This window comes from Rhipicephalus sanguineus, chromosome 4, assembly GCF_013339695.2.
Source record: "Rhipicephalus sanguineus isolate Rsan-2018 chromosome 4, BIME_Rsan_1.4, whole genome shotgun sequence".
Lineage (NCBI taxonomy): Eukaryota > Metazoa > Arthropoda > Arachnida > Ixodida > Ixodidae > Rhipicephalus > Rhipicephalus sanguineus.
Genome location: NC_051179.1, coordinates 55,204,248 through 55,218,913, shown reverse-complemented (window position 1 = coordinate 55,218,913; position 14,666 = coordinate 55,204,248). Strand labels below are relative to the sequence as shown.

The window sequence follows — 14,666 nt, the reverse complement described above, 5'->3', positions numbered from 1 at the left end:
TCGACCTTTAAGCAATGTGTGGTCGCCAAAAGCTTCTTATTTGCACGGGAAACGCCTGAATAATGTTACGGCAATACAAGATACAATGAAAATACAATACAATACAATACAATACAATACAATACAATACAATACAATACAATACAATACAATACAATACAATACAAAACAATACAAAGGCAATAGAATAATACGTTAACACGAAAAACTGATTTCAATAACGCGAAAAAAATCAGTTTTCTTGAACCTGGGATTAGGTGACCGCATCTTGCTTCTGCGCCGGCGAAAAAGTCCTAACAGCGGCCGAACGTCGCGAGTGAGCACGAAAGAAATGCAGATCCAACGCACTGGGGTAATTTAGGACAAGCGTTCGCAAAAACTGTGTGCAACTGAACCCTACGACCACTGGCTCCACAGCAGACGCATCAATTCATCGTCTCGGTCTTCCTCTGGCGCAACAGTGAAGTTTCGTTATATTGAAATCACGATAAACATGCTTCGTTATTTCGCGGTTCAAGATACACGGTGTTCTATGCGCATGAAGTTGAAAAATGCGAAATACTTCGCTATATCGAGAATTTTGTTATATTGAAGTGGGTTACATCGACGTTTAACTGTACTTATGCCCCACAGTAGTGCTTTTTATTCTTTTTGCTCCTTCTAGTAAACAAACAGATACTGCCGTCTACTTTTCGAATGGTTGAATGGTGAATACGCAGCGCCGATGGGAGCGTTAGCCTCACTTCGCCATAGCGCAGCTCAGTAAACGCAAGTGTATCGAAAGTTTCACAGGCAAGCTTTTATCTTGCACAGGCTTCCACTGGCAACAAGTATACTTGTAGCTATAGCAACACAGACGCACAAGAAAAGTAGATCCTGAAGAAGCTTATGGGAATTGTGAAGAACGGCTTATCCCTTAAGGCAGATAACTCTTAAAGGTGGGTTGAAAGGCGGTACGGTATAGCTACTTGTAATGGCCACATTGCGCCGAAGCAACCGCGTAGAAAATAGGATGAATGCGACACTCCGTGACACATGGAGACCATCAAAGAGTGTGGGCTCGAGGGATGGTTGCATTGGCGTCGGTAAACACAAGCTCTGTCGCTGGGCGCACCACCTTCATGACTTAAGCTACTTACCGGGCGTGATGACAGCTTCGAAAAGTGGCAGTGATTCGCTGGGAAATAGAAAGAAATCCTTTCTTGCTTCCAGCCTCCTTACTTTACTAGGACCGTGCAAATACTCTATCCATTCCTTTCTGCCATTCAGGTAGTGTTTTCGCGTCGTCTCTCTTATCTGAGGATCGACGCATGGGCGTTAATAAACGTGGAGGTAAAAAGAAGTATTGTATACTTATACAGCAGAGTATAGAACCCGACTCGCTAGCGAATACAGAACAGAAACGACGCAACGTTGCCCGGTTTTCGCAATGGCTTGTCGAGTGTCGCGCCTGCTGATTATAGGCCTACATACGTGACCGAGTATGATAAGCTCCTTTTCAATGAAGACAATGGACACGAAACTAGGATCTCCCAAAGTAGTCGCCCCACGCGGATGAGCGCGCGCCTCTACAGGGCGTGGTCGCTCATTTGCGGGCTTATCTCGAGATGCCGGCGGTGTGTACGTCTCGCGCTCTCACCGCAAGTTTGCGTTGAGAGCACGAAGGTCACTTCGCTCACCGCAGCGGCCGCCTTTGCGAAGGGATCGCGCTGCTCACAAAGAAATAAGTTACAACTGTGACAGTTAGTTCGCGCTCATCCTGTGTATGTTAGTTCCGTGCGCCCTTTCTGCTTGAGCAGCGCGTTGCAAGTTTCGAGCTGCTTGCCGTTCTTCGCGTGACATTATAATTTCTTGCTATAGCACTCATTCCTTCGCCCTTGGGGTGAAAGAATGCCCAACAAACGCTCAACTACGTCTGTGAAGACACGTTTCACTTTCGTGTTATACCGATTCCTATGACAGTGAGGTCAGCCATGTTTTTTTAAGTCTTTATAATCTATCACTCAAACAGTCCATCTGTGTGTGCGGTTGAATCCGGGAAGGCGCTCCGAATTCTTGAAACTTCAAGTCTGGGGCCGCTCCAACAGAAAGAAACTTAGCAAAGCAGAATTTGTTTAAAAATAAATCCCCACTACTATAAGGTGATGTCGCCAACATTGCGTCATTCTTGGCGATATTCTTTAACCGAGGCGCGTCCGAGCGGTTGAGGAAGTTATCCATCACCTTCTGCTTCCGGCATTTTCGCTACTCTGTAAAGGCTGGCGAGCCCACTGCACGAGTGCCGGGCCATTTTCTTAGTACTATAGAACGGCTTCGGATCACGCCGTTATAGTTGCATGCCGTGTTTCGTTTCTCTACGCGAGCTATCGTCTAGTGAGATTTCTTGCTCGCGAGTTGGTTGACGTACTTCAATCTTCAGTCACGACTTAAGAAAAAACGCCAGGCCTGCGCTGAAACCGCAGCACAGTCACAGCGAAAGCTGGAAGAGCGGCGTTTCAAGAGCCCATTGTAAGCTCTCTTGGGGCTACAATACAAGTACACTAGAAAGGTACCCACTACGCCATAAATCAAATTTTCGTGAAGTTGGGAAGCGCCTACTAAGCCATTATTCGTCATTCTGCGGAGAAGCGAGGCACCAGCTACACGTCTGTAAGGGATTATGTGCACTTTTGTTGACGCGACGACTGATGACGATGAAGAATTACGGCTCAGCCCTTTGTAATGGGTTGGAAGTTTTATACGGCCCGCCAGTTATGTAATTTGCACTCGGTGACGCCCGGTCGCTATTTCCCTCTGCCGTCATGCTGTATAACATACGCTGACGTGGGAGAGAGACGGGGGAGGGGTGCGAAGAACTTTACTGAGACCCCGAGGAAATGGATCATGCGCTTATGGGCTTCCTTGGCAACCAATACAAGTGCACTTGCGAGGAACCCACTACGCTATAAATCATTGTAATTTTTGAGAAGTAGGGCAGCAGGCACTGTGCCATTTTTCGTCATTCTACGGAGAGCCGTGCTATCTGCTAAACGCATGCAAGGCATTATGCGCACTTTGTTGATGCTGTGCCTGATGGCGACGAAGAATTATGGCAGAGACCTTTGTAATGGGTTGGAAGCAATCAACAACCTACTCGTTGCGCAATTCGCATTGTGTGACGCCTGGTTATAGAATTCGCGTTGTGCGACGCTTGGTGCTTATTTTACTCTTCTACCACGCTATATTGCATATGCTAATGTGGTTCGTTCCCGACACGAAGCCTGTATAGGACCTTTTTGCAAAGCAGTTTCAACCACCGGCATGGCTCAGAGGTTGAATACTGGGCTCACACGCAGAGGACCCAGGTTCGAACCTCGTTCCATCCTGGAATTTTTTCTTATTTCGTTTTTTTTTTCTTATTTCGAGCGATACTGGTTACGGACACCGGCGGCGGCGGCGGCGGCGGACAACTACGGCGCCAAAAACGGCCGGTGAAATGATCTCATAACAGCTTTCGCTGTAAAAACGATGGGCGTACCCGTAGCTAACGCAAGTGGATAGTGCCATACGTGCCGGGCACCGCGCTGTATTGTGTACAAAAATTGCACAGTAGCAATTATTGGCGTAGCCCGAATTTTTCTCTCTTTTTTTGCCATGGCATACAGAGCACAAAATGACACTCGACCTCATCTGCCTGCCCTGCCCGGCCCCCACTTCAGATCAAGGAAGTACCCCCTCCCCCCTCAGATCAAGGAGGTACCCCCTCCCCCGCAACAGTAGTGCACGCAGTAATCACGCAAGGAGAGAGCAATCACAGCTCATGACGCACGCGTGACGTGGCTTCTTTCCCTTTCAGAAGTTTATAAGCATCAGGAGTTTATGGGCTTTCGCAAGTGCGTTCTAAAGCGTTTTTGCGGACATCATTCAATGACAACAGTGTCCAAACAAGTTCATAGTAAGACTCATGATAGAACGAGTTACATAGTCGATTACTGCTCACCATGAATCACTGCAGGCGAAGAGAAAAACACTGTATTTCACTTAACGATTTTGTTCCTTCGATGCAGCAAATCTTCAAAGCGAACTTCGGTTGGTGTGACGTTGTTGAGGTCTGATCCTGTAGTACTTACACAAAGAACACGCTTACTGCACAACCTTCAGACACATGTTTTTTAACAGCGGAGATGTTTAAGCCGGCTGTAAGAACTTTCATGTCCGCAGAAAACCTCAGGTGAGTTTGAGCCACAAGAATTGGGCAAGCCCCACTACCGAGTGCAGTAGGTGCGAGCGTTAAACGAAAAGTCTGCTTGGCGAAGTGGAGCACGTCAAAGAGAGTGAGAAAGAAAGAGAAATAGAGAGAAGGGAGAACGCAATTGAAAGAAAGAGAAAGAGAAAATAGGTAGAAATAAAGGAATAAAGACATAAAGAGATAGAAAACAGAGAAAGACATAGAAAAAAAGAGAAAGAGAAAGAAACAGACACTTAAAAGAGATAGAAACTACAGAGAGCAAGACAGCAAGAGAAAGAAAGGGAGAAATAAAGAGAAACAAAGAAATATAGAAACAGAAAGGGAAGAAAGAGAAGTAAAGATAGAAAAAAATATATAGAGATAGAAAGAAAGAAATAGGAAGCAACAGGTACAACAACAGATACAGGAAACAGAGAGAAGAAGAAAGAAAGAAAGAAAGAAAGAAAGAAAGAAAGAAAGAAAGAAAGAAAGAAAGAAAGAAAGAAAGAAAGAAAGAAAGAAAGAAAGAAAGAAAGAAAGAAAGAAAGAAAGAAAGAAAGAAAGAAAGAAAGAAAGAAAGAAAGAAAGAAAGAAAGAAAGAAAGAAAGAAAGGAAAAAAAACGCCACCCAGCTCGGCTCTTCCTTCTGGCTTGACTTTTTTTTTATTCTTCCGACATTGTTCCTTTCTCTATCTTTTCTTCTTACTTTTTTTTTGTTGCTCAAGCGGAAATTATCAACAACATACAATTTCCACTCTTTCTTTGTCAATATCGAATAAAGGGAGAGTTGTGAAAGTGGGGTCAATGGCATGGCCGACGTAAGGGTGAATGCGGTGTCATCTGGAAAAAATATCAAATGGAACTTCATAAACAAGCTTTTGGCGCCATCTTTGTCGATAAGGAAGTCATGAATCACGATGACTAAAGGCAAGAGCGGAATCGAGTCTGCTCTTTCCCGGCGATACGCAGCTCGCGGCCCTAGTCCGTTGTCGCATGCTGTTTCAATGCAGCTCATTCTATAGTTCTGTGTGCCCGCTTTCACCGTACGTCCGCTGAGGCCTCACTTTGTTGCGGCTTTACTATACAGTTCCTGCCGTCCCATCCAGTATTCGTTTGCCTCTTTTGGACGGCGCCATTAAAATTCAAGGTCTTTTTTTTTTTGGCACTATTGTGTCATTCACCCCGACAAAGTCGAGTATTTGTAATTACCTGCTTTGTTTCCCGCTACGACACACAAATATGAGGGCCGATCGTGAGCTCCGATTATTATTATTTTTTCTTTGTGGAAGCTAGACAGCGAAGCGCAGATTTGCTGCATCAAACTCTTCGAAGTTTGAGTTTGAGAATCGTCTTTGTCGCCTGAAAAATCTGAAGCACAGCAGCAAAAATGTCGTTTCACAGCTATTGTGGCTGTCGCTTGCTGGTGTCGTCAATTCAGCTGCTTCTCTATCAGTTGCCGGTCTCTGTGCAAGGCATGGTGCCTTTAAACTGGAACATCTATGTACCCTTAGGTTAATGACTTAAAATGAGTAGCGCGTAAAAAAACGGAGGCAAAAGAAAGACGTGTAGACAGGACAAGCGCTACTCATTTTAAGTCATGCATCTTTACCAGCCTGCCCAACTTGCCGTACGTGTGAACCCCGGTTATTTACCTGTACTTTAGTCGGTAAGTAACCTCGGTAAATAAACGTACATTAGCTTATTTATGCGTTCTTATTGCTGTTGTGTGTGTGTGTGTGTGTGTGTGTGTGTGTGTGTGTGTGTGTGTGTGTGTGTGTGTGTGTGTGTGTGTGTGTGTGTGTGTGTGTGTGTGTGTGTGTGTTGTGTGTGTGTGAGAGAGAGAGAGAGAGAGAGAGGGCACCTCAGTTGTTATAGCCAGTGGCCTTTGCTGTGGCCTGGGCCTAGTTCACCAGCCTCCGCTGGTCCTCCACGGCATGAAAAAAAACACACACACAAATGCGTGCACGCACGCACACACACATACACACACACACACAAAATATCCAAAAGAAATTAGACCCCGCCGCATCCAGAGACGGAACCCGTACCCTCGCGCTCGTAAGCCCGCAGCCAATAAGTCGTCACAGCGCGGTTATCCCGCAATGCTGAGTCACTGTCTACCATGATCACTCCGATTAGTAAACGGCTTCGAATGGCAGACGAGGAAGGCAGCTACACAAGTCGTTATAATGGCTACTCGGATTGCTCTAGTCATGCTGACAGTTTTCACAGCTATCTTATAGCAACTGTCCTGACGCATTAGTTCCGTTTTGTGCCATTTAGCGTGCAGGCTTATCTTCTATCATGATTCACTTTAGAAACCCTTACTGCTGTACGCCGCTGTGGAGTGTACGCGGCTTAATGTGCTTCTTTCTCTCTCCTCTTTTTATGCTTCCTTGATCTTTCCGTCCCCATATCTCGGCCCCGCGGGCAATGTAGCCGACCAGAGAAGCATCCATTTAACCTCCCTTTCCTTTCCTTTGCTTCCTCACATGCGAAGGCGACAAAATATCTTTACATATTGTCGAAAAGAAGGCGGCTTGAAAAAATAATCTGGCGGCAATCTCTACATCGCCGATAGCGGAGAACAGTTTAAGACTATCACAGTATATGGTATGGGTACGCCGAGCCGTAAGAAGAAAAGAGACGGGTCCGAGTCCAACTGGCTTCAATCGATGTGCGTCTCTACACTGCTGCTGCATCGAAGACGTTCAAGGAGCAAGAATTCCGTTGCTTCACCCTGAGAGGTCAGTACTTGTTCTTTACGGACGCTTTTCGTGAAGTGTACTATGGCTTTTCTTTCCGCAGTGCCACGCATTTTCTTACAATAACAGTCTTGGTTTCTCATTTTCAGCGTATTCCTTAAAATCCCTGTACTTTCTTGCAGTTACAAATTAAGAAGATAGTTCCATATAACGTATCCTTTGCGCCTTGTTTATACTGTGTGGCGTCGGAAGGAAAGCCCCAAAAGTAAATTAAGGTGCATTTATTCCGATCCTATAAAATGTGTAGTTCGTCTTCAAAGACGATCTGCAAGTAAAATCTCATTCAAGCTCCTGGAAGGCGGCCTCGTACCCTTCCGACCATGGTGTGCTTTTGTAAGAATTGAGTGAGAAATGTACACAAAAAGCCGCAAATTATACAGGATGTGAGGAAAGTAAGTCCCTGTTAAGACCAGTTTATAAATTTTATAATACTTAAGAAATTGTAACCAAACAAAAAATCATTTTGTTTTTCACTACAATCACTACAATCGGAAAACTTATGGAACATCTCATTTACGTCATTCGAGGTGTCAGGAACTAGAGTGCCAGGAAAGTGGTTGGTTCATACGTTATTCGGGAGATATTTTCTAGGAGGGTGGTTGAGGTATCTCAGCCCCCTAAAATGGCCTGCAAGGAATCCTGATGCCTTGCTACTTGTTCATCGGGGGGAGTGGGCTGGAGAAGAAGTTTATTGCACAGTACGAAAAGTGTACTGATGAATTCGGGGAGCGAATTCAGCAAGCTTTTGCAAAGGCAACACATGAATATCCGCAGAAGTGTGTCGCAAACACGCCCCGTTATTTACAAAAAAAGAATGTAGTGAATAATGGTGGCGATAACGCAGAATTTTAACAATACATAGCAATTCCCCGACTGTAAGGAATAAAATGCTGTTTGGTTCATTAAAATTGGTTAAGTATTACAAAAGTTGTAAATAATTCTTAATAGGGCGTTACTTTCCGCCTACCCTGTACGCAGTAGTGTCCACTTTGTTGTTCATGCAGTTCATTGTTTGTATTCAATTTTGGCAGAAACACAATGCCATCGAAAGAATACGAGGCCCTTTCCCACGAGCTTCGCGCGTGATTTCACTCACCACTGTTTCCACAGCAAAAACAATATTCGTAAATCGTCTATAATACACATGGAAAAGCATGATGCAATGTTACATGACATCAGAGCCTAGGAAAATATGTCTAGGTCAAGTTCGACAATGCTAAACTGAAGAAATTTCATGCGTACGCGAGCGAAAAGTGACGCTTTACAATTCTTGGCGACGCACGCATCCATTCTCGCTTTGAGAAATTTTGAGTTCACCTTCGTAGCGTACAGATCATAGCTGTGCAGCTGCACAACTTCGTCGCTACGTCATCTCGTCACGGCCTTTGGCCGTAAATGCGCGTACGAGCAAAAGAAGGAAATAACTCTCTCTATTATACTCCTGCAACTTACGTAATTGCCAGAAAGTCGACTCGGAGGTCATTTTCAATGACCGAATGGAGCAGCACTCGATCATCACAACTATTGGAAGCAGCGGCTATCCCGTCCCTTGACTTATACCGACGCCCTTCTCCTATTCGACACAACACAATGCCCGCCGGATGGCAGGGGCAATCGTCTTTCTTCTATGCTCGCTTTTCTTGCGAAACGTGTGCTACTGCCCTAATGATCTTGTGAGAGTCACCGCCACAGTTAGGCGACCGCTGAAAGATTTGCGACGAGGAGCCTCGACGTAAAATACTGCGCCGGCCGATCTCTCTTTTTTTTTTCTCTCTGTCTTTTCTATGAAATATAACCCTTTGACGCATGTAGCACAAGAAACCTGTCGAGCTTGCTCACGACTTCTCGTGCCTTATGAAACTTGTCTCGTCTCCGTCAGCGACCGCCCTTCGAGACGTCCATGGCGATGATATAGATGCTCGAGGAGGTCGACAATGAAGCCGATCGTGGTCATATGCACTGTAGGTAGCTGAAGTCGCTGAACGGCGGCGACAAAGCCCCGACATGGGTGACGGTCGATTGTTTCGATGTGTGTCGTGTAACGACCCATCCGCGACAGAACTGGCTCGTACGATACATCGCTACCTCGGTACATTACGAAAAGACTCAGTGTATGCGATGATAAAGTGGAAAGCGCGACAAGCAGTGCTAAATCTTGTATGAGCACTGTGCAGTCGGTACATTTACCATGGCCCGCAGCGGTGGTACAGTAGTTACGGTGCTAGGCTGCTGAACCGAAGGATGCGGGTTCGGTCTGGGCCCCGACGGTCGTATTTTTATGCAGGCGAAATGCCAGAGGCCTATTTACTGTGTGATGTGTACCGTGCTATGCGACGTTAAAGAACAACAGATCGTCGAACTTCCGGAGCCCTTCACAACGACGTGCCTCATATCGTGGTTTTTGCACGTAAAGCCCCACAAGTTATGATATTATTACCATTAAACAAAAATCTAATAAAAATAAGCCGAGCTTAAGTATTATTGCAGAACCATAGTCATAAGCGGAGAGCGAGTATTTTTTTGCAGTCTACGTAAACGGGCGATCGCCTGGTCATCTGCTCTACGTTTACCATTTTTGTTATCTCTCTCTTTCCCTATTTATTTATTTATTTATTTATTTATTTATTTATTTATTTATTTATTTATTTATTTATCGGTTTCCTATGTAGTTGCAAAATTACGTAATGAAATTTGTAATGTGCCGCCACTAAATAACTCATTTCTCATGTGCTGTAATAACAAACATTAAGTCAGCATGCTGGGTGACCGGTTCATTTTCTTTCTCTTTTTTGTCGCCGTTTTTTTTATTTTATTTTGCTTGTTCACTCACATATTTTGTCTTCTTATTGCTTGTTTATCTGCCAAATCTGCTGATGACACATTGACGCGCTGATGCCAATACCGCTACAGAGAACACATTCATGAAGTTTCGCTCAGATAGCAGCACCATAGATTTCTATCGTTTTTATCGCTTACTCACTCCCTCTTTTCTTTTTCTTTCTTCCTTGAGGTTATCTACCGAAACGGCTGCGTCACTGCTCTTATACAGTCATACACTAAAGCTTATCTCGAGTGAGTGTGTGATAAGAAGGAAGGAGGAAACGAATAATCGATCGATAAAGATAACACAATGCAAGGCCCGTATATTATACGTATTCCTTCCGTTTCGCTTGATTAACTTCCTTTCTTATCACCCACTGTTCAAGCCATACACCCGAACCAGATGACAGCGTAGCCGGACCCAACGCTAGGACCACTGGTGAAACGTGGAAGGGAATAGCGTGTTTGAGTAGGATCATTACATTATCACGCGAGCTTGAAAGGTTCAAAGCGCCTCGTAAACTGCAGCACAATGAAACATTTGTTGAGATAGGATTTCTGTATATCTTAACTACTGCCTTAAGCGAAAGATTAAAGAAAATTTACGTCTCACCGATCAACTGACTGGCTGTTCTGGCTACTTGATAATGTACGGCTTCTAACTAACCCAGTTTTTCATGCTTTACAAGTTCCATCGGCTCTCATCGACTATTTTACGGATGTGTTTCGGTGCCGCCATACTGGGTTGTAGTCTTGCCGTCTGGTATGTTTAGCAACTGAACGAACAGCGCTACGGTAGACGCATGTGCATGAGAACTTTTGGGTTGGTGCATTCGACGCTTCATGACCTCATTAATTCGCGTTGCGATATACAAAAACAACAAAACGTTCGTTTAAAAGCCTAAGGTGGCGACGCCTCTGTGTCTTAAGTAAAATAGGCTATACTTCCAAAGCTCGGGTCAAATAATTCCCTTAACAGATTTCTGTGCATAAATCACTGTAACCTCGTGGTTTTTATTTTTTTGCGACAGTTATCAAAGAGCCTCTGCGATGGGCGCCACAAGCAACGCCATTACTTTTGCCAGCCGGCTGCTCCTACCAGTGCTGGTGGTAGTCGGATTCTTCGCGACGCAAGAAGCAAGTGCGATGGTGGGCTTCACCATGACGCAGGCCACCCAGGATGGCACGTACATCCGCTTCAATCGAGTACTCACCAACATGATCGCGGATATCACCAAAGAGCTAGGCGCTTTCCGGTAGGTGTTTACATTCTGTATTATATATTGAATATGTGTATGTTTAGGAGATGTTGGTGCCTTCATGTAACATGGCGCCGGCTACTCCTTTTCGCATAAAGTTCAAAAGTGTGAAGACCTCGTACATGGAGAAAACTATCTCCATCAAGTCATGGAATAAAATCACATAAGCTCGGTGTGCACTCACAAGCGGCGATAAAGTTGAAACAAGTACAGTGCACTACGACCTGGAATGCGTTGGCACATCGCCACACATACGTGCGCAGTCCAGTCGCATAACAACACTAAAGTTGAACAGAAATGGTGTCATACGGCCATGGAATATGTTAATCTAACCTCAGATCTGTGATGTAAAGGTTGGTCCCCCAGGGCTCCTTGAAGAGGCAGAATTAAAGGTTACAGCTGGCGCCTGAAGGAAGGGTGCCAGATCAATTACGACCACTAGAGTTTCTTTAACATGAACCTAGAACACTACACACAAGCGTTATTATACAATGACTTTCCAGCGAAGTGCAGTAGGCGCGCCCGAGAGTCGAACTCGCGGCTTTGTGCTCCGCCACAGCACGTCATAACCACTGAACCATCGCGGGTGAAGTCACTCTATAAAAGCGCAGCCTGAAAAGCTACTGAATTGAGTCATGGACTGTCGCAAACACCTTTGAGTCCGGTATTGGAATAGCAAGCAGTGCTGCCTCTGACGGCTGCGTCAGCGAGGAAACTATTGTGCACGTCATGTGCCATTGTTCTCGCTACAACTTCCCGAGGCAGTATACCTCTGATGTGTTAGCACGCCTCGACAATCAGCCACTGTCCGAGCAGTCAGTGTTGAAATGCTTTAGCTTCACACCGGAAGGCGACTAATGCGTTGCTGAAGTTTCTCTGAAGAGTGACTACTATGAAATTTCCGCGGTTTCTGAGCGCGTGTGTCTTATTTAGCTTCTTTCCATCTCCCTCTCTTTCTCTCTCTCCTTATTGTAGTATTTCCCGCCTATCTCTCTCCCCTTGCCCTTCCCCAGCGCAAAGTAGCAAACCGGATATTTATATTCCGGTTAACCTCCCCTCCTTCGGAATATCTATTCTCTCTTTCTCTCTCTTTCACTCTCTCGCTCGTTCGCTCTCAAGTTCTCTCCCGCTCTCTGCTCGTTTTTAGTTCTAAGATGCATTTGCACATTTCTGCATTTTTTATACTTTTTTCCTCGCCACGCATGCGCAGGTGCTCTCAGCCCGGCCTTTACTACTTCTCATTCACCGCCATGGCGCCGAGCCAAGGATCGTGCCGCATATCGCTGCGGAGAAACCGCATTCCCATGGTGACCGCGTTCGCCAGCAACAATGGTTTCAGCTGGATTTCCAGCGGGGCCGTGCTCTACCTGTCCCAAGGTGACGTCGTCTACCTATACTTGGAGGACGGAGCCATCCACGAGTCGTCAGTCCCGAACAGGGCGTTCACTTCCTTCTCCGGTTTCACAGTGAGCACCGACTCGCTCATGGCACGCAATGGTCCTGTCGTTGATGTCACTGAGGGACCCCTACCCTCACCGGATCCGTACGACGACATCGAAGAGCGCATGTATCGAGTGAAGCTCGCTAAGAATGCTACTACAGCTGCTTCACATTCCTAGGCTGCTTGCAGGATCCCCCGCCAGAACAGCTGCCTCTTCGTCAAACATTTTCTTTCACGCATCTTGTATCCGTATTTTAATTTCTCCCGTCACTCATTTTCATGTTATATTTATTGTACCATTCTTAAGAATAAAGCCCTTGTAAAGGCTTCTTGGTTATGATGCTGATAGTGTTAGCATGATGTGACATGGAGGTCTGGCCAGGGTGCACGCTCGACATTACTATCATCTGTGAATACAAGTGCCCCGAATGATTTCTTTCTGTACCCTTCAAAGCTGACAAAACTGCCGATCACCCGTTAGATAAAATTATTGTTGTCGATTGGCTAGTGCATAGTTCCCCTCTCGTTTTCCTCACTAATATATGCGGAGCTCTCTCTCGCCGCATACATTATCCCTTTCAGTCACGAATTATGATGCACTGTCTGCAAATGCATCAAATTTCCATGGCATGATTTCAAGGCACTCAGTATTACATTCCAAGAAATAAAATGGAGGAATGTGTTGTTTTGTGAGAGTTACAGTAATTAATGCTAATTAGCGTGGAATTAAATATCTAATTTTTCTGCAATCAGTCAGCTTCAATCTTTGCACAAAAGGAATCATCTGTTACGCCCAAAATGCCTGCACAGTTTGTTTTTTGGCTGTATGCTTTTCGAGCGAAGAAAAAAATACTCTTGACGTTGGTCCTGGAACGTCGCACGTCGAACGATCGTCGAAAATGGTAGTGTCTCTAGCAAAGTGATCATCTGCAGCAACATACAGCTTAATGAGGTTAAATAAGTGCTAGTAGTCCACTCAGGAAGCCTGTACGAATGTGCACACTAACTTTCAGGTCATTTGAAGAAACACGCAGTGCGTGATGCGACTTCGAAGTTGATGTGTACGATTGTACACACCGTGACTGAAAGGGTTATATAAAAGACATGTGCACAGTATGCCAGTACGGTAGTATACAGAAAGTCCGGCTGGGATTCTGTACAGTTTTCATAACACGATGAGCTTTTGCTTATCACAACTCCGCGCTTTTCGGCCACATCATGCTGCCGGCGCAAGTGCAGTGCAGTTCAGCGAATTATTATTTAGTTTGTATACACAAATACACAAGGACACAGATGACAGAGGGCGAGAGAAGGCTGACAACTGCCATCTAGAGGGGCACAACGCCTGCCTGCAACACACTTCTTTGAGGAAATATAGGCTATATACAGAGGGAATGAAAAGAAACGCGAACAGCGCGACGCGCTCTTTTCGTCACGCTCTGACCTTGGTGTCAATGAAAAGATGCTAGACTGGTTCTTGAATTATTGTATCATGGATGACTCTAGTGGCTTTTTATTGCCATCCAGGCCACAACCGCTTGAAACGAAATGCGAAACAGCAAAGCATGTAGATGCCGCACTGCTCGCGTTTCTTTCCATCCCACTGTACATCCAGCGATGTTCTGATTCATTGTCATATTGCGGTAGCTCCCGTAGTGCACCAAACATTATCACTTCTCTCTCCTTTCTTGTTTTACGAACGTGCTCCCTTGTGCGGAAAAGACGTCCATTTGTGAATGACGTAATATGTATTAAAAACAAAAAGTATACCGCGTGTATGCTCTACCAGGTCACTGACAATGTGAGGTTGTTGCGGAGTTTGGGCTCTTGTGCAAGGGAGCATAACTCATCAACGCCATGGTCGCGCAGTGCTTGCGATTCGCGCTCATTGAAAGAAAGGGAAATAAACATTTTTGTTTGACGAGCGTTCTTCGATTTGAGCCCAAAGAAGCCTGGTCAAAAAATAAAACTTATTTTTCTCTCTTTCCATCTTCCTCTCTTTCTCTCTCTCTCTCTCTCTCTGAGTGAAAACCGCTCGTTCGACGATATCATGCCTCGCAAGTGTACACGATCGCAGAAACTTTGATCGCCTTTCTTTCTGCTGCTCCTTACGTTGCACAGGCACATGACCAGGGAATCAAATCCATAGTCATACAGCGATTGGCTACGATATTC

General features: G+C 45.3%; 1 protein-coding gene across 1 annotated transcript; it reads left to right on the top strand.

Moving 5' to 3' along the window:
* Positions 1–10,841: 10,841 nt before the first annotated feature.
* Positions 10,842–12,962, top strand: LOC119391213 (complement C1q-like protein 3). The gene is made up of 2 exons (XM_037658886.1): positions 10,842–11,047; positions 12,261–12,962. The coding sequence occupies exons 1-2, from the start codon at positions 10,842–10,844 to the stop codon at positions 12,667–12,669; spliced, it is 615 nt and encodes a 204-aa protein (XP_037514814.1). The 3' UTR covers positions 12,670–12,962.
* Positions 12,963–14,666: the final 1,704 nt, after the last annotated feature.

What these genes read in the sequence shown, in the direction of transcription:
- LOC119391213 (XM_037658886.1), top strand. Translation starts at nt 10,842, where the DNA reads ATGGGCGCCACAAGCAACGCCATTACTTTTGCCAGCCGGCTGCTCCTA. An exon ending in AAAGAGCTAGGCGCTTTCCG is followed by an intron (nt 11,048 to 12,260) that starts GTAGGTGTTTAC and finishes ACGCATGCGCAG; the next exon opens with GTGCTCTCAGCCCGGCCTTT.